This window comes from Micropterus salmoides, unplaced genomic scaffold, assembly GCF_014851395.1.
Source record: "Micropterus salmoides isolate LMB-PRFRI ecotype aquatic unplaced genomic scaffold, ASM1485139v1 Ms_hic_scaffold_17, whole genome shotgun sequence".
Classification (NCBI taxonomy): Eukaryota; Metazoa; Chordata; class Actinopteri; order Centrarchiformes; family Centrarchidae; genus Micropterus; species Micropterus salmoides.
In genome coordinates, this window is record NW_024040817.1 from 19,712,476 (window position 1) to 19,732,195 (window position 19,720).

Below are 19,720 nucleotides of genomic sequence, written 5' to 3' on the forward strand. Positions count from 1 at the left end.
TTTATTCTTAGTATGCAAGTCAGTTGTAAGGGCTTGTGGAAACCAGATCCCTGTATGAAACTGAAAGAGCAGAGAGAGAATAGAAAAGACGTTTGGGACCGGCGTGTCATTTTCAAAAAAAAAGTTTCTTGTTTTAACTGTAGTTAATATTCCTGGTTCGTAGTCCTGCTGTATGTAAAGTTTGAAGTGAAGCTTGGATGATGATGTGGGAATAAGAGAAGGAACTGTTTGATGAGAGTGAGGAGGAGGTGGCAGGGACCAGGGGAGCAGATAAAGGAGGAGGGTGGGGGGGGGGGAGTGAGGCAGTGTGTTGGTCTGGGAACAAGGGAGGAGAGCTGAGATGAGCTGTTGCTATGGGAGGAGAAGAGGATGATGGGTGGGCTCTGCCAGCATTCTGCCAGACGTGGGAGGGAGAAGAAGATGAGGAATGAGGGAGGAGTGTGTTCGTAGCACCGGGGGTTCTGGGATGAACAGAACTGTTGGTTATGTAACTGCTGTATTTGGGTTTTTAATGAACCCCTCTCTTCCTGCTCACTGGCTACTGAGCTGTTTCTGTTGGCAGGAGAAGTGCAGCATAAACACACACATACACACACACATAAAAACTTCTTTTGCAGTACAGAAATTTTTCAAACTCTCTTGCATAAAGAAACACACAACACATTCATTTCAGGAATGAAACCCTTAGTGTGAGTGCTCTATTCAGTGGTGAAGTTTTTACTCTGGATTTGAGTTTTTGTTTGTGTGTAGGTGAAGTCAGTAACTTTGTGTATCTGCTTCTTGGTGAAGTCCACGTGTCACATTTCTTTATATTCATGTGTCAGTGAGCTCGCATGTGTGACTGAGGAGGGCTTCATGTCGGTTTAGCTTTGCAATTAATTTTTCCAGGACTTCCCTGGTGTGAACAGAGAGTGCTCAGAGAGCACCAGTGTGTGTGTGTGTCTCTATAAGCATATGTGTGTGTGTGGTGTGTTTTCATGTATGTGCATACGTGAGAGTGTAAGTAGAGGTATGGGATGCTTCAGTTCACCGCGTCAATATTTACTCAGTATTCTGAGATTTGAAGAAAGGGAACTTGTTTCAATATTTATGGATGTGGTCAAACACGAAATCCTTGCAGTCTTCCCAAACCCTGTGACTGTGTGCATGCACAAACGCACGCTGACAGAAAAAAGTAAAAGAAAACCTTGCTAGATACGGTCAAGTAATGGAGTTTATTGATATTACTGGATACAGTTTATTGATATAACTGATTGAAAATAATAATGTTTGTTGTGGAACAAAGCTGAAACACGGTTTGGAGATCCTCCAGTTGTTTACTTCTCTGGTTCAGATGCCATGAGGGTGTTGATTTTTGGTTTGTTTTGAATAGATACGACAAATAGACTTGTTGGCTTTGGAAAAACAGGGAATATGAGGGAGAGTGGCTGGGGAGATAAACAACTTATCGGATAGAGTGAATAGATTTGTTTATTTAAATGTGTAAAAATGAAGACAAACAGTAGAGGGTCCAGATTTGACAGCGATAAAATATCTCACCTAACCATGTTGATTGTAAACATTCACTGGAAGAGCCGTTATTTGACTGTGGCCTTGTATAAAAATGCCTAATGGTATGCAGTGTGGCCGAGATGGAGGAATTTGTTTTTTTTAGACTTGTTTCATTTACTCTATGGGTCTGGCAGAACTATTGTAATGAATATTCTCTAAATTGAGCCCCCTGAGGTGGCTTGGCTGTGAAAGACAACTTACAGGAACATTTCCTTTTTCAGTAAAAAAGCAAATATGCCATGTCTTTATATTAGATTTCTATGTTGCTACTGGAAAGGAAATGGAAAAGGAGTAAAGAGATAGAAAATAACTCTTGGGTTAAATTTGCAACACTGACCACTCAACTGAGTGGTCCAGAGTATGAGGAAACCATTGGATTAGTGCTGAAAATGATGACATTAATTGACAACAATTTTGATAGTTGAATCTAGGGCTGCAATTAAAGCCTTTTTTTCCATTATTGGTTAATATGCTATTAATATTATTAATATTTTTTATTTTGTCAATAAATCTGTAGTCTGTAAAATGTCAGAAAAAAGTTACAAAAATTCCTCCCAGAGCTCATAGTGACGTCTTTAAATGGCTTGTTTTCTTAACCCAAAAGCATCCCGTTTACTATCATTAAGGTAATATAGAAAAACAGTTAAAATTCACATTTAAGAAGCAGGAACTAGTAATATTTTGCTTGAAAATGGACTTAAATCACTATTTATTATTATTAATATTATTAGTTTTCTGATGTTTTCGGGCTATAGAGAAATCATCAGAGTCATTAAAAGTCAAAAAATGCCACACATTCAGAGACTGTGCTGATTTTCTCAGTTTTACATTATTGTAAAATAAATATTTTTGGGTTTTGGACTGTTTAGTCGGACAAAAAAAGACATTTGAAGATGTCTCATTGAACATTTTCTAGACTAAATGATCAACTGAAAAATAAAAGCCCTACTTTGAAGGTGTAAAGTAAATATAAATAATATATATAGATTTTATTGGAACTGACCTCCTAAAACTGCAATAACATGTTAAATACACACAGTGTAACTCCCACATCTCAACAGTCCACCATTGCTTTGTAACTGTAATCGTGTGTAAACACAGCATCAAAAATGATTTCCTGGCGTTGTGAAATAGCTCACAAATGCTGATGGATGCAGGTAAAGCTTATCCAGCTACCTGCTTATGTTTGTGTTTGTCCTGCTTGCTAAGCAGACAGGGTTACATAACCTGCGTGTGTGTCTGTGAATGTACTGTATATGTTTGCACGAATGTGTGTATGTGTGTGTCTGTCTTCTCTGCCAAATAGCCCGATCCCAGAGATGACACGATGTCCAGGAATAACATCTCGAATGTTTCATGTCCAATCCATCACCACCATTACACACACACACACACACACACTCTGTTGATTTTACAGCTTGTTCAGTTCAGTAGAAATCTGTCTGGTTAGTTACTGTACAGCCTGAGCCCCGGCTCCTCTTCCCCTCCCAGTCTACCCCCTGAATCGCGGCTTGTTCAGGTCGTGTGTGGAGGAGGATGAAGGGGAGGTGTAGAGGAATGCAGGGTTGGGTCGGGTGGAGCGAGTTGTTGAGAGGGGAAAAGAGGGGTCTCTGTTTAATGTGTATGCGGACTCCATAGAGAGATTAAAGATGTGTATGTGAGTGCGTTGATGAAAGTGTGTTTTCCTACTGTGTTTACTCCACTGGGGCCCGCTGCCTACCTGACAGTGGAGAGGAGCGTAATGGAGAAATAGGCAGGAAGAAGAGTCAGAGTAAAAGGAGGAAATGGGTTTCTCTTTTTGATCTGGTTACAATCTGGGAATCTTCACCTTCTATTTGTATGTTTTTGCTCTCTATTTTGTGATAGATTTGACCTTAAAAACATATTTAAGACAAGTCTGACAACTACAAAAATGCAAAGTAGGAAGGATGGTAGAGAAAACAAAAAAAAGTGACAGAGAAACACAAAATATTACATATAATTCAGGAGCACTGAACTGAGCTGAACTTAAGAATCCAGGAATTGGCTTATATACTTAAACAGAAATGCATGCTTATGGAAAAATTGCACACACACACACATCCCAACGTGTGGAGCAGTGGGAACACTGTAGGCTGTGTAAGGTGGCTCTCCTTCACTTCCGCACCATAAATGTGCGTTTGCTATATGAGGGAACACGGGGAGAAAAGAGGAATTCATGTTGGTGTTTATTTGAGCTTCGGTCAAATCCAACTTGGGCCGGCTGCGTTGGCGCGCATTTTGCACCAAACCCCAGCCGCTCCTGTACCCCCAGCCAGACGCACACATAATGTACACACTCAGGTACTCATGCGCATTCACACAACACAATTCTACTACTCTCTCTCTCTCACACTCACACACACACACACACACACATACACACAAATATCTAGCCATCCTAGCCATATCAAGGTGTGTTTGTCTTTCCCTGCCCACCATTTTAGGTCCTCCCAGGGCAGGTATTTCCCTCACTTCCCCACACACACACATACACACACACACTGCAGCTGTATGGGGGGCTGTCTGTGGGCTGAGTGTGTGAAGCACTTGCATTGATAACCTGCAGCTCAGAGTCACTCAGTCTCACTTTGTGGCCGTTGCCCTCGCCTGGAACTCCCTTCGCCCTGCTCTGTCTGCTTTCTGGCTTCTCACTCTAGGACCGTCTGCGGACGCGCTCAGACCTCCGCATTTACTCGTCACCCTTCTGTCGTTGTCACCATGACGCTCACCCCGCCACTGTTCCTGCTGCTCCTCTGCTTCATAGGAGCTCATGCCACCGTGGACCTCCGCACAGCCGCCGCCATGGGTAAGAATGATGACCTTTAACCCCTAAAGCCGATCCTATAATGCCAGACAAGGACTCTCTGATGGTGTGATACCTGATACTGATCTAACAAAGGTTTTTCACTCCTTATCCTCAAAATATTATTATATTAGGACATAACTTTAAGTCTTGTCATGGTTAACCCTGAGGTCTGGGGTCAGTCTTTTCCTGATATCCATGGTGGCATGATGTGTGTGAACTAGTTGCATGTGGTATAGTCTTTTGTGTCTTTGTATTTTGGGAATTTATTGATTAGAAGATTTGGAGTAATTAGTCAGCAACTGTTAAACAGCAGTGTTTTTTGTTTGTTTTGTTTCAGGAGGGTGTGTGGCAGGTGGTACACTGTGTGAGTTTATGTGTCTGACTTATGCTACCATCGGGGACACATTTCAGACTAAAGACTAGTTGATTGAGAATAAAGGTCATGTCCCCAATAAGGAAAAAGATAATTTTCAGTGGTTGGGGTAATTCTCCATATAATAAATGTAGGTCTATTTAATGTCCCCAAAAGTGACGTATGTGTGTGTGTGTGCGTGTAATGGAGTAGAGGTGGAGAAATTGGTAGGAGGAAAAACTGTAGGGAGGGAGAGAGGTGAAGGGTGAGAAGGGAGATCAGTGATGTTAAACAGACACTGGAAGTTTTAGTGACAGTTAATTTACACAAGTGCCTGGACCCCCACTGAAAATTCAACACATCCTCCCTGCTGTAAACAGTCTTGCTGTAGTATTATTACCAGGCACTATCACAGTTTTCTGTCTTTCATGAGGTAGCTCCAACGGGTGTTTTCAGCTGAACAGTTGAAGCAAAAATGTTTGCATCAATAATAATTTTGACAAAAAAAGATCTTACCTTCAGGGCAACTTTTTCTGATCTCATAGTCAACTTGCTCAGTTGTCATAATTTATTAATATTATAATCTAAGAGGTACTCTTTAAAAATAAGTTTAATATATTTAAAGCAGATTACTTCTCATTTGATCTTTCTCTGCCCTTCATTGTTTTTACTGGCCAAGCATTTCTCCATCTCTCCTCCACCTCGCCTCTCTCCACACCTCCCTGCATCCTGTTTTTCACACTTTCTCACCAGCCTTCATCCCCTATACCCTCCCATTTCCACTCAATACGTCCGTTCGGCCCATGCTCCTCCCATCCATCCACCCCCTTTTTCCCTTTTTCATCAACCTATATTCTTAATCCATCTACATTTCCGGATAATTTTGAGGATGTACAGCTGTTATTAATACTATTAGGATATGAATACATAATAATCTCCTTTCTGTCTCCTTATGTGTAGCGGCAGGTTTGTGCAAAACTCGTCCCACAGACATTGTGTTCATCATTGACAGCAGTCGGAGCGTTCGCCCTTCAGAGTTTGAGCAGGTCAAGGTCTTCCTGGCCAAGGTCATCGAGGGGCTGGATGTTGGACCCAACGCCACCCGCGTGGGAGTTGTAAATTATGCTAGCCATGTCAAGAATGAGGTATGGGGCGTAGCTAGCCTTCATCAGCACCGAGCAAAGTTTTCATTTACTTGTCGAAGTATTAACATTACTGACCTTGCAATTATGCAACTGTAGGTGTCTCTGAAGACACACCGCACCAAAGCCGGACTGATTAAGGCTGTGACCAAGATCGAGCCGCTGTCCACTGGAACAATGACCGGTCTTTCCATCCAGTTTGCCCTGAATGTGGCCTTCAGTGAGAGCGAGGGCGCTCGTGTCAAATCTCCTGATATCAACAAGGTCAGACACATATTTACATGCATTCACCCACGGAATTCAACATGTTACATAATTATGATCATCATTTTTTATCTAATTTTGCTCCTCTTCCTTCAAAGGTTGCCATTATTGTGACAGACGGGCGTCCCCAGGACAACGTGAAGGATGTGGCTCAGCGTGCGAGGGATGCTGGTATTGAGATTTTTGCCATCGGCGTGGGACGCGTTGACATGAGCACCCTGAAGCAGATGGCCAGTGATCCTCTGGATGACCATGTGGACTACGTGGAGAGCTACAGCGTCATCGAGAAGCTCACCAAGAAGTTCCAGGAGGCCTTCTGTGGTAAGATGGGAGGAGGTCGAGAGAAGAGGAAGTGGGAGAAGAAGAAGGAAAGATGATTATTGTTTAACGTTAGGGGGGACAGAGAAAACAGGGATCAGTCCTTAGTGATGGAAAATGAAAAAGATGGCTGCAAAGAATTACGGTCACTGTGTGGGTCATCATCATTATCCACCATGCCTGGGGAGAGAGCTGTCTGCTGGCCCCCCTATACTGAGGGTAAGGTGTCAGGACTGTCATCTTTTCATTCCAATGTATTGTTCTCTCCCTTTTGTCCTCCACTCTGCCTCAACACGACTACAGTATAATCATTCAACCATTAATCTCATTAAATATCCCCAGTGCAAGAGGGCATTAGGGCAGGAACAACCTTTTGGAACGAAATTCACTCCTGTTCTTCAGTCAACTCTCACATAACCGAGAGGCGAGACTGATTTCTCTGTAATTACCGATCCATTAGTGACAATCATTAAACGTCCAATTAGTGATGCCCTTTAGCTCTCCCTGTCTGCGGCAGTTTTGGCTGCTGTCTGCCACTCACTTTGCAGCAGCCAGTCTCGCTGCAGATGTTTTCATCCAAGGGCAGAGCTGCATGACCGCAGTGTTGGATTGTTATTGGACGAGCCTGTGCCTCACGTTTAGAAACACACCAACGGATCTTCTTTATTTGAGGCTGCTCCAATCTTTTCCACCTGTTTGTTTTAAGGATCCACTGGATTCATGCATCATCCACTCAAAGTATAAATTGTTCAGGTCAACTGCAGGTCGCAGTGGATCATTAAAAATCAATGCTAGAGTTTCCCATTTTCAAACTGACATAGTTTCATTCTCTCCTCCTAACCCCGACCACCCCCCTCCCCCCCTGTGTGTGTGTATGTGCCTCAACATATATTCTACTGTGTGTGTGTGTGTACTGCATGCACGCACACACACAGTGTCGGACCTGTGTGCCACTGGGGATCATGACTGTGAGCAGGTATGCATCAGCAGCCCCGGATCATACAAGTGTGCCTGCAAAGATGGTTTTACCCTCAAGGACGATGGTCGCAGCTGCAGCGGTGAGTGTGTGGGAATGAAGGTATTCGTCCAAGCACGGTCACTGTGCTCCCAAAGTAATATGCCCCGTTCTGTGTCTGACATCACCAGCTTGCAGCAACTCGGCGACAGATGTGGTGTTCCTGATCGATGGATCTAAGAGTGTCCGTCCTGAGAACTTTGAGCTAGTCAAGAAGTGGATCAACCAGATCATCGATAAACTGGATATTTCTGAAACCAAGGCTCATGTTGGACTAGTGCAGTACTCCAGCTCAGTTAGACAGGTACGTGTCTTCATTTGGCATTTAGTGTCTCCTAATAATCAGTTTCCTTCTCTTCCGTATCAACATCACGTTTTCCATCTCCCTCCTGCAGGAGTTCCCCCTGGGCCGCTACAACAACAAGAAAGACCTGAAGGATGCTGTGAAGAAGATGGACTACATGGAGAGGGGAACCATGACAGGCCAGGCCCTCCGCTTTCTGGCAGAGAATAGCTTTGCCCCCGGTCAGGGCACCCGGCCTGGAGTCCCCAAGGTGGGCATTGTCTTCACCGACGGACGCAGCCAGGACTACATTGGAGATGCCGCCAAGAAGTGCAAGGAGCAAGGTGAGAGGGAGAGGATAGATTACTCCTTAATGCGTGGATGGAGTAAAAGTACAAAATCTACTTTTATTAGTGTGATGAGGGAAACCTGTGTGTGATTATGTTACAGGTTTCAAGATGTATGCTGTTGGAGTGGGCAACGCAGTGGAGGATGAGCTGAAGGAGATTGCCTCTGAGCCGACTGCAGAGCACTACTTCTACACTGCTGACTTCAAGACTATGACCCAGATCGCCAAGAAGCTGCAGATTAACATCTGTAAAGGTCACACATGATGATTAAATACAGACATTAAAATACTTACTTATATTATTATTTCACTATACATACTATATATTGAACTTGTGATTTCTGTTCCCACAGATGAGGACCCTTGCCAGTGCAATTCCCTCGTAAAGTTCCAGAAGAAAGTAGAAGATGCCCTACAGGCACTAACAAAAAAATATATCCTTTGCAACGAGTGAAATGGTGTGAGAATATGATGTTGGGAGGGGGGGTGTTAATGTCTCTGTCATATTATGCATTGCATTGTTGTTGTTCTTGACAAAATCTCACTAGAGAGTATGTCGAAGAGGATCGCCTTGCTGGAGAACAAAATCGTCTGAGGACTCACACACCCCTCTTCCCGATACATCTGCACACCCACCCACGTACACACAGAAACACACACACATATAATTTTTACTTCCTGTAAAATGCTGATGAGGAACTGCTGTGTGTGTGTGTGTGTGAACCCTGACCTCTGCTTGTATCCTGAGCTCTCCCCAACCACCTCTGCCCCATCCTCTCTTGGTCTTACCTCTTCTTTCCTTGGGTCTCCTGGGACACGAAGTGCCAGTTGCCATGGGGACCACACCTTTGTGTGTGTGTGTGTGTGTGTGTGTGTGTGTGTGTGCGCGCGCGCGCTCTGAAGGTCATCTTCCCATAGCCAGTCTGTGCGTTTGTTAATAAAAGTCTTCCCTCATAGGGAAACGGTACACTGAAGGGTTTTTCTTTGTTGCTGCCACAGTGTTGAATTTCCCCTCACGGCATAGATACTGTGTCTTGTCATGTCAAACGGATCAGCACATCACCCTCACTTCTTTGTTTATGTCTGTCACTATCATCTTTCCCTCTCTGTCCTCTTATATCTGAAGGCTTCAGCTTTCTTCTCATACTCCCACACACATATTATATATGGTGTGAATACACACACACACACACACACAGGAAAAATTAATATAAGATATGTCTGATAATGGGTACATCATTGATGTTTTTTTTAATTTTCCTAAATAAAGGTCATTCAGGAAGTACATATAAACTGTGAAACTATTGTATTCAAAATTACCATCACAGACACAAATGCACACACAGAAACAAAACAATTATTTTACAGAGTTTTAGTTGTTAAATAAATAAAAGTAAGTATAAAAGTACACAGAATGTTCCTTTGGTCTTCGGCTCCAAAATGTGGGCTGCAAGGACCACAAGGACTTGATAGGTGTTCAAGTTCAAGGTGTTCAAGATAGGTGAAACGGTGAACAGTTTCACTTCAGTGGCAAAGATTTCTGCACTTTTAATTCCACCTGAAGTCTTTGAAGTACTGAAATTTGTCCCAGATGGCAATGATTAGTTGGATCCATACTTTATTGTGGATTTGTGGGATACCTGTCAAGAAAACGTTAACTCCTGAGTGCTGCAATCGAAGTAATTTAGTGTGGAAATCAACTAATCATTCAATCATCGTGACACAAAATTAATCATAGCCCCTGATCTTGATTTGTTGTAACAACACATATCTGCTGTTTACAGCATTATGGACGCTACATTTTCTGCCTTTTGTGGTTTCATATTGTGAAACGAATGGCAGGACAAGTTTAAGGCATTGCCTTAGACACTAGTAAGAATGATGGGCATTCACCATCAGTGTTGATATTGTACAGGATACATAATTAAGTGATTAATAAATAAATAGTTTAAAGGGCAATAAAAGTAAATACTTGGTCATCTAAACTGTACCTTTAAAGTATATATGTGCAACAGTTTTTATATTTTATTATTTACCAATGTTCAATAAGCATAACGTGGTAACATACAATTAAATGCAGAAGTTCATAACTGATTTTAAAAAGAAATACAACCAGTAAATCGGCAACACAGGATATAAGCGAAACCAGCACAATGCTACAGGTGAAATGGTAGTGTTTAGAATTGAGGAGTTATGTTGCGTTCCAGGCAACTCGGAATCGGGAAATTTCCGACCTCCAAATATAAAAAGTACTATGGAACGCCATTTGAAGTCGGATTTCCTACTTGTGAACTCGGATAAAAAATATGTACCCCGACCTCACGAGTAGCAGCTGAATGACGTCACACAACAATGGCAGCTCCCATGGAAGCACACATTGTAAATGGTTGAACATAATCTGAAAGGTAAAGTATTCATTTAAAATAATACATACTAGTATCAAATAGTAAAACTTGTTCTGCATGTAAATTGATATAGAAATATTTTGTCAATGTTATTGGGTAGCCGGTTACAGGAAACACTCTCTGAAAGTCATCTTCTCTTCCCAAACGTTATTCAAGAAAATGTTTGCCCAGAAATGTGAAAACATTTGGAAATATAGCCTACAACTTTTGCTGACTTTAGAGGATTACCAACTGATGTAGCTAGAAGGATACACAGTTAACGCACTTGTTTTTAATAAAATGGCCATCCTTTAAATTAACACCAAGTGCACTGCTGAGGATTTAACTGTGCATAAACTAAAGAAACATCAGTTTGTCACGGTCAGCCATGTTTATTGTTTAGATTTGGCGTCATGCACCACCATGCACCTTAAAGGCTTTGAGGTCAGAAGTTGGATATTTCAACATTTCCCAATTCCGAGCAGTCTGGAACGCGGCACAAGTGCACCCATAGTGCACCCGCAGCTCATTAGTGAAAAGTTTCGTGCGCACAGGAGGAAAAAAAACAACAGCTGAACGAAACCAGCGACTGAAGTCTGTAAAGAAAATAACATTTAGATGCCTTATGAAAACATTTTAAACTTTAAAATAGAGTGTACTTTATTCTGGGTGTCCAAACACAGACCACTGGCTCACAGTGTGTGTTTTTTTAACCATTGAATCGTCGTCAGACCCGCTGTTGAAACAAGTTTACAGCATCTGATTGCTAGGCTAGCGTAGCGAGCTAATGGGCAGACTGGCTTTGCGCTCAGGTAGCCGGGTAGTGAGAGAGCTTTGAAGGCGGTCCTCCGGCGTTAATGATTTGTGGGTGATGATTGCGCAGTGAACGGAGACAGGCGACGGACACCTGGTAGATTTGGATCAAGCTAACGTTAGCTAGCAGGAACGTCAGGTGACCCAGGTGCTTCGGGACCAACACGAGAGATGGCCAGTAATCCCGTGACAGGCTCCACCTGTCAGGCTAATGGGGAAAACACACCGGGACGAGCGTCTGACCCTGGCCGCTCATGTCGCCACCAGTCCGAGTCAGAGCCCGATGTTGGCCCGACTGTCAAAAGCTTAGCACGGCTTTGCAGCAGGGACGAGGACGAGCGAGCGGCTGCTCTAGACGAGCTGAGTCAAGGGGTTCTGCTGTGTTTGGGACTGGACCGGACCGGACCGGCACGGCTGAGTAAACAAACACTCCTTCATCTGCTTCGGCTGTCCCGATCGTGTCCGCTGCAGGAGGTGCGGGGGAGAGCAACCGAGCTGCTGCGAGCCGCACAGGTAATGTTGAGTCCTTTCTTCTTCGTAATGGCTGTAGACCCGCAGCAGCACAGAAACACTCAATTCAAAGACAGTGGGGCACTATTTTCCAACACGAAATATCTTAAATAAATATTTTAAAGGACCTTTGCTTTTGCTTCTTATGCAATTCCAAGATTGGGTGAATGAATGATTAATAGCCATGATGATCTTGCAAATTGATCAGCCATAGTTATCAGCTGATTACCATTTTCTATCAGATTGCTGGATATTTCATCAGACGTTGAACTGTGGGAGGTGATGCAAGACCCTGATGCGGTGTGAGCAGGCACAAACAAGCAGGCCGGACACGCCCCCTCCCGGTGCCCTGAAAAACACAGTAGACACACCCCCGAGTCTTTTCATAGCCCGCTGTAGCTTCTAGAAATAAAAAAAGCAAGTCGGGTGGCGCAGATTCACTTTGGCTCTCGCCTCTTTTGAAGGCGCGTTATTCTGCTGCCTGTGTACCAATGACGTCGGTGAGTTTGGTTACAGATTTTATGGGCCGCAAGTTCCCTAATTTGTCTCTCCAGTTACACTACAGCTGCTACAGTCAAGTAAGTCCAACGAGGTTGAAGCTGTCAGCAGATTTCCTCATTTATCTTCAAATCTAGTGCATATGTATATTCTGATGTTTTTAAGAGGAATCTCACCCTTTAGTTGTTTGTGCAAAGCCTTTAAAAACTAATAGGAATTAATCTATAAACATATTTTAGACATTTCAATGTAAAGCTGAAACAAGTAGCAGATTTAATCAATATGTTGATCAACACTCCATAGTTCCAGCTTCTCTGTTGTGAGAATTTTCTTTGTTTAATGTGATAATAACCTCCAATGTCCTTTAAGTTTTGGACTGTCAGTGACATCCTGTTGCTTCTGGAAATGACAATCAGCATTTTTTTTTTTTACAACTTTCTGACATTAAATAGATCAAACGATTAAATGAGATAATTGTCAGAATTATTGTTATTTTACTGTATAATTAACTTTCTGTGTTTTCTTCTTACCTCTAGGATCAAGGAGTTGAAGTACCACGGGCTCTGGCCTCAGGTCCAAGTGCCTTTATGCATTCAAAAGAGGTGTGTATAGCTTGTTTTTAAAAGTTTTAAAGAATTAATTCACAAACATTAAACGGGCTCCATTATTAAACATATTAACCATTAGATGAGATTTCCTGCATTTGGAAGACAATTGTTATTGTCTTCTAAATGCAGGTTTGTAAAGTGTTGCGAGAGTGTGAAATTTCTTTCCAATAGTAAATTGCATGTGGCAGTGCTTAATTTTGGTCACCAGTTTTTCTTTGTTGCCATATAATGTTTATTGATGAAACTGCTCATATTGGAGATGTGTTGATTTCAGCACGGCACACAGCTGGCCTCCCTATCTTAACCTGAGATTCTGCTTGGCTCTTTGCAGGCTGGCGTCATGATAAACAGTCAAATCTGTGCATATGTGTTTGTGCCAGCTGTTACTATAAATCTCCTTCCATGGAAAAATAAATACATGTACTTGTGAAGGTTGTTAGCAAATCCCTAATTCAGTGCTAGTATAAGCAGTGTAGCGAACTATTCTGCTGCAATACTGCAGTGCCTGTTGCTTCATGTCCATGTCATCAAGAGATGCAACACCAGACATGTGTTGCCAAAGCTGATGGCTGAAAATGCTGTTTGCATAACATGTGACTCATTCCCAGCTTTCCAGTGGAGAAAGTGGGAGTGTTGTGTCAGCCCTTCAAGGCTGCTTATTTCCGGCCATAAGCGAAAGATTTTTAAGCGAATCCTTGGCAGTCTGTCCTCAAGCGTTTAGTAGTAAAAATATAACCTGTGGAATCTGTTGTCAGTTTTGAACACGTGTTTTTATTTTGCTGTTCCTCCTCAGATGTTGAAAGAAGGACCGGACCAGGACATCCTTATCGAATCTTTTCTTTCGTTGGGTCGCGTGGACCATGTCACCATGGTGATGGCGCTGCACCCTGCCTACCTCAGCTGCTTCCTGAGGACCCAGCATGCTCTATTGGAGCTGGACGGCCCCCTGCCCCGTCACTGGAGACACTACATTGCTATTATGGTAGGAAAACCACAATATATGATTTTTAAAGGCCAGTGGCTGCAGCAACAGTAGAACGTTGACTATATCTTAAACAGATACAATCAAAGAGCAGTTCAAATGAAGATCCACAAATTGCTGTTGACAAAAGGGAAAAAAAAACATGCAGTTTCTAATGTGATATTGTTGCATTGATTGGTGTATTTGCTCTTCAAAGTTATTGCTAGTCTCTTAATATTTCAGTATATTTCCCAGATCATGACAGATGTAAGAACAACATGTTAAGCAGTGTTCATTAATAGTGAACCATTTGATTCGCTGTGTATTCTGTAGATCTGTACATGTACAATCAACCATTATTGGACTAGATGCATACATATAAATCCTATCCTTTTGCTATAAATAGATGATTGTTGTTGTTTAGCTTTTCCATCATGGTGTGCAGAGCTTAATGCCGCAAGGAGTGACACTGCAGGTTAAATCATAATGTCAAAACAGTTATTACTTTCTGATCTAATTCATAAATGAAGTGTTAAAGTGGTAGTGAACATGTGTTTGTCTTGTGATTATTTGCATCTATATTATGTGCTGTTGTGTCAAATGAGGCAGCAATAACAGCAGCTATAAACGCTCTAAAGCCTGTAATTGGTTTGTGAAAGGCTACAGATACAGTGGGTGCATCCTTTTAAAGTTTTAGCTTGATATTGCATGACTAACAGCTTTTATATTAAAAATAATGGCAGACTCTACAGCTATTAAGTCCTCTCTTGGTGAAGGAGTTTAGGGCCAAAGTGTTTTTGTGATTTCTTTCCTTTTATACACGCAAATCTAATGATTTTTGTCTACATGGCGAAACCATTATTCCTGCCTCCGCAGGTAGTTGGACAAAACCAGATATTGCAGTTAAACAGTTATTTCTGTAAAAGCTGTTTCTACTGGAGCCAACAGTGTTTACAGCCCCAGTCAGTTCAGCTGTAATGAACAATAATGTCAGCACTGGACCCTTCCAATCAAACTTCCTATTCATTTTGTGTGCTGCAGCTGCAAAAAGGTTGCTTCATGTCCATGTCATGCAGCTGTGAAAAGGGTCACCTGACAAACAAATGCACCTTTTGTTTGTTAGTTAGTTTAGTTGGGTAATAGTTTGTACAGCTATGGCTGAAATCCAGCTCTCTGAATGCTGACTGATTACTAACTGAACAAGGGGTGGATTTGAGACACACCTGATATATATTAAAAGTTGTGCTCTAATGACGGAAACGTTTTAGGTTGTAGGAACCTAAAAATCAGGAAAAATTGAATGATCTTGTTCCAAGCAGGAACAGCACCGATGCAAAATAGACTTGGCAGGTCATTGTCTTCTTGAGGGTTATCCAACTACTGTATCATAGCGAGCCACTCTGCTCAGCCAAACACTGTAATCCTCTCTATAAACATTTAATGACTCTCATCGCTCATATACACATCACATTAGCTGCCCTCTTACATCAGAAATGCCAGTCATTAGACTCAGAATGATCTTCAGGTGGAGGAGTTCCGTTGTGTGGCCTTAACCTCCAAGCCCTTTATGTATATCTTATGCATTATGTATTTGTCACACAGACCAATGATTGAACTTTAATTTTAATGGACTGGGAGTCATGTTGGTTCGCTCCTCTTTTCCCGATGTCTCACAGGCTGCGGCTCGACACCACTGTACGTACCTGGTGCAGCAACACAGCGCGGGCTTCCTAGAGGCTGGAGGGGAGGAAAGCTGGCTGAGCGGCCTCGAGCACGCTCCCACCAAACTCCGCAGCCTGCAAACACTCAACAGGCTGCTGGCACACAGACCCTGGCTCATCACACAGCAGCACATCCAGGTCAGACACCACACCTACACACTCTCCCGTTCTCTTTTGCTCATAGTCTGTCCTAGTAAAATGATGTAATCAAATGATTCCCTCACTAAACACTCAATAGTTCTTTTACGAGTAGTACATTCATATTTTGGACACTTATGAATCATCATTTTGCAGCATCAGTGACAGGTGTAGTTTTGCTTCTTTAAAATGTGATGCATTGCACTGTGGTGTTTACGCAGAAAGTAGTGTACATTTGTTCCTTGGTGGGAATTTTGTGGATAAAGACACTCAGAATGCGGACATTCAAATAAAGTGGCATCACACAGCACTTGCATAGAAAGAGAGAGTGGACACAATATTAACTACACTGTATTACAGAACCTGACTGACCTGTATAATCCTGTAAGTCTTCATGCCAGTGATCCATAGCAAGCTAGTTTACCTCCACCACACAGGAAGAATATAATATATATTATTAAAGCAATATTTTCTACTCCTAAGGCAGCGCTCAATTAATAAATACAACCTTTGTGATATTTTTAAGTCTTTCCTTGTGTTTTGTGATACTGCAGTAAACTAAATTGTTAGGCATTAATTTCAATGGATTCTCCTCTGTATATGGTGGTTGTAACTTAACAACAGTACGAGTCTACAGCCATGCTATCTGCTTATTGAGGCCGTGCTTAGGCACAGCGGTGCACAGCTAAATGCTAACATCAGCATGCTAACATGGTCACAGTGACAGTGGTGGTGCTTGACGGGTGTTTATCAGGGGACCATCTTAGTTTAGTGTGTTAGCATGCTAAGAGTTGCTAATCGACACTAAACACAGTTCAGCTGAGGCTGATGGCAATGTCATTCGTTTTGGACAAGTTAAAATCTTAACCTGATGTAGGTGCGGGATAAAAAGGGAAAGCTGTGGTAGGCAACTTATTTCAGAAGTATTTTTTGTTGAAATTCCCTTTACATCCTTTACCTACCAACAACCTCCCCTCTGCCCCGCAGGAGCTGGTTTGTCCCGGAGCAGAGCCTCGCTGGTCATTGGCTGAACTCATACACGCTGTGGTCCTGATGGCACACGCTCACTCACTCTGCTCTTTAGTGTGGGGCTGCGGCTTAAACCCGGAACCCGACCACATTGGAGGTTATACCTTCCAACCTCCATCGCCCAGTCACCTCCCTCGTAGCCCTCACAGCCCCGCTCATGAGAACGGCAAACAAGAGGTGAGTCAAACAGTTGTTCTTCACCACAGGTCTAAATTTAATAATGACCCCATGACCAGGAGAAGGAGGTATTTGGTTGATTCCAGTTTTGTTTCACCAGTCACACCAGTTTAGTGACAATAGAAGACACGGCTCAATTCACAGTGTTGAAAAACAAAACCTAAGTTCGTTCCTCAAGCCCTGATTTTTTATTTTTTTTATATCCTCTCCAGTTGGCTGACGGAGCGATGGAGGTGGAGGTGTTGATGAAGAGGATGGTGGAGCTTCAGCAGCAGCAGGAGGAGGAGCGCACGCAGGAGGAGATGGTTACTCGGTTTGAGAGGGAGAGGAGCGAGAGCATACCGACAGGTACAAACACGCCTGTTTATCTAGTGCTCACTCTTGTTATTCACATGGATGACATTTGTTTACTCACTACTTCCTCTTTGTCGTGTTTGTTTAGCGGTGGTGCGAGGAGCACCGCCTGACCTGGTGCTGCGCCTGGTGGAGGATCCAGAGTTCAGATACGAGGACTTTGCCCCCAGAGGAGAGCAGTCACCGCCCACCATGAGAGCCCAGGTAAGTTTGGAGCATTTCTGGGACACACATTCCCAAGTTATACTTATATTAGTGTAACTTATATTGTTGTTATAAGTATTATTATTATTTACAGTGTACATTGCCTATTAATTGTTTGCGCTGGGTCATAGACTTGATGTCTGATGTATGCAGGACTATTCATGGGAGGACCACGGCTTCTCTCTGGTCAACAGACTGCTGCCAGACATGGGCCAGCTCCTGGATGAAAAATTCCAGGTACCCTCACCTTTAACCTAGTAGAAGTACACTAATAAACACCAATAATCTGATAAGAAGCTGAAACACTGATGTGTGGATAACATGACATGTTGATGCACTCCAGTGAGTTTTTCGTGTGTGATGTAACTTTTAAACTAGGGCCCTATGAAATCAGTTTTAATTTTTACAGTTTCAGTTTATTTGTTCCCAAATTCCATATTTTTTGTGTAATTAATTTTTTTTACTAACCAAATTTAGTAGAATCTGTGGAAAAACACAAACCGGTTCAAGTGGGTGTCCCGGGAACCAGATGATGAAATGACTCCTTGGCATCCTGTTCTGACTGCAGAAAAGCATATACGTTAACTAATGATTGACTGAGCATATTATAATGAGATTAAATGGTGCCATTGCAGGTTGTGAGCAACTTGACCTACAACAGGATGGCCATGCATGAAGGTGTGGACACTCACACTCTGAGGAAAGCTCTGTGGAACTACATCCACTGTCTGTACGGGATACGGTCAGTGTCGCACCTAAAAATTGCCTAATCAACTAACTATGAAATAGGTTTTTGTCTCTGCTCTGTCGCTAACGTTTTATCACCGCACCCGTGCAGCTACGATGATTACGACTATGGCAGCGTGAATGTGCTATTGGAACGCTCTCTGAAGGTGTTTGTCAAAACCATGGCCTGTCACCCTGAGCAGACCACGGCACGCATCTACCACGCCTTCTGGAGACGCTTCAGACATTCAGAAAAGGTACGAGCGTGTTCAAACACCACCTGACCGGCGCAATGACTATGACATTTTACCGTGTCTTCTCTCTTTGGCACCTCCTCAAAGAGTGAATCATTTGACATTTCAGCTTGTCTCCTCGTTTACCTTCCTTTTTTAATTGTCATTAGAGAAGGGAAGCATTACAGACAGGACTTGAAAGTGTGTCACCTAGTAACCTGTAGGTAATAACATCCTATTTTTTTTTTCAGGTTCATGCAAACCTAATAGTGATGGAAGCCCGGCTACAAGCAGCCCTTCTTTATACCTTACGAGCCATCACACATTACATGAGATGACACACCCACTCACTCTCTCTCTCTCACACACACACACACACTTTGCAGATGCTGAGCCAGCTGTGACGGTGCCACAGCCCATTGCACAACACAACATGGATTAACAATCCTGCACACGTAGACTAAATTGAATGTTTTCTGTATGCATATCTTATGTTTCAGTGTTAATGTTTTGATGCTGCTTTCCGACTGGGATATCTGATATTTTAAAATGTGTTACTTATTTTGCACTGAAATGGATGGTGGTTTTGTTTTCTCACTTGAGCCTCATGTTGTTTTGAATGTCTTATGTCAACATATCTACATGCTACATGCCAGGTATGCAGGTGGAATTAGGTGTGGTCATCATGATTCAAGTGTTTCCTTTGCAGAAGTCTCCTTGTTTATTTGACAGGTCTGTTCGGGGCACAATCGTGTCACTCAGCGATTGTTCACTACATCATGTCTACTCATTCATCTGAGATAACTTGTATTTTTATATACAATAAAAAGTTACTTTGTTATCAAAATTAAAACAAGTGTTTTTGCTTATCTGAATGTCAAGACCGATGAAAATACAAGTCTTGTGGAAGTGTCGCTGAAAGAGTTTCTTTGACGCGCCACAAGATGGAGACAAAGACTTGATGAAATGTGAAACGTCACCACAGTTCTCTTCAAGGTGAATCGTAATAGTGTGTCAATACAGTTGTCCTCTTTCTTGAGTTACATCTGAAAGTGCATGGCCTGGTGATAACCCATGATGTAATCCGTTATCAAAACAATAGCTAACAGGATAAAAAAGTGGCGTCTCATCAGTGAGCACTACAAAGGAGACACCGTCTCAGTTTTGATTGTAGCCTACGCTTATAGTTTGCTCGCGGATATCACACATCTTATTCAGTCTTCCTGTAGCTCACACCAGGGAGCGAATGTGTCGCTTCTTGCA

The 19,720-nt window shown here is 42.6% G+C and overlaps 2 protein-coding genes across 5 annotated transcripts; both read left to right on the forward strand.

Moving 5' to 3' along the window:
• Window positions 1-4,136: 4,136 nt before the first annotated feature.
• Window positions 4,137-9,075, forward strand: matn1 (matrilin 1). 2 transcript variants are annotated; one of them, XM_038725876.1, is made up of 10 exons: window positions 4,139-4,378; window positions 5,691-5,875; window positions 5,972-6,136; window positions 6,235-6,457; window positions 7,390-7,512; window positions 7,601-7,773; window positions 7,865-8,096; window positions 8,203-8,355; window positions 8,455-8,535; window positions 8,647-9,075. In XM_038725876.1, the coding sequence occupies exons 1-10, from the start codon at window positions 4,291-4,293 to the stop codon at window positions 8,694-8,696; spliced, it is 1,473 nt and encodes a 490-aa protein (XP_038581804.1). In that variant the 5' UTR covers window positions 4,139-4,290; the 3' UTR covers window positions 8,697-9,075. The 2 variants fall into 2 exon arrangements, with proteins under 2 accessions (XP_038581805.1, XP_038581804.1); XM_038725877.1 differs by lacking the exon at window positions 7,390-7,512 and having other exon boundaries at window positions 4,137-4,378; window positions 8,455-8,534; window positions 8,645-9,075.
• Window positions 9,076-11,024: 1,949 nt separating this feature from the next.
• Window positions 11,025-19,310, forward strand: sesn2 (sestrin 2). 3 transcript variants are annotated; one of them, XM_038725869.1, is made up of 11 exons: window positions 11,025-11,811; window positions 12,843-12,908; window positions 13,708-13,896; window positions 15,552-15,734; window positions 16,722-16,940; window positions 17,153-17,288; window positions 17,383-17,498; window positions 17,652-17,735; window positions 18,134-18,240; window positions 18,337-18,481; window positions 18,709-19,310. In XM_038725869.1, the coding sequence occupies exons 1-11, from the start codon at window positions 11,470-11,472 to the stop codon at window positions 18,793-18,795; spliced, it is 1,674 nt and encodes a 557-aa protein (XP_038581797.1). In that variant the 5' UTR covers window positions 11,025-11,469; the 3' UTR covers window positions 18,796-19,310. The 3 variants fall into 3 exon arrangements, with proteins under 3 accessions (XP_038581797.1, XP_038581798.1, XP_038581799.1); XM_038725870.1 differs by lacking the exon at window positions 11,025-11,811 and adding an exon at window positions 12,028-12,386; XM_038725871.1 differs by lacking the exon at window positions 11,025-11,811 and adding an exon at window positions 12,032-12,308 and having other exon boundaries at window positions 18,709-19,304.
• The last annotated feature ends 410 nt before the right edge of the window (window positions 19,311-19,720 follow it).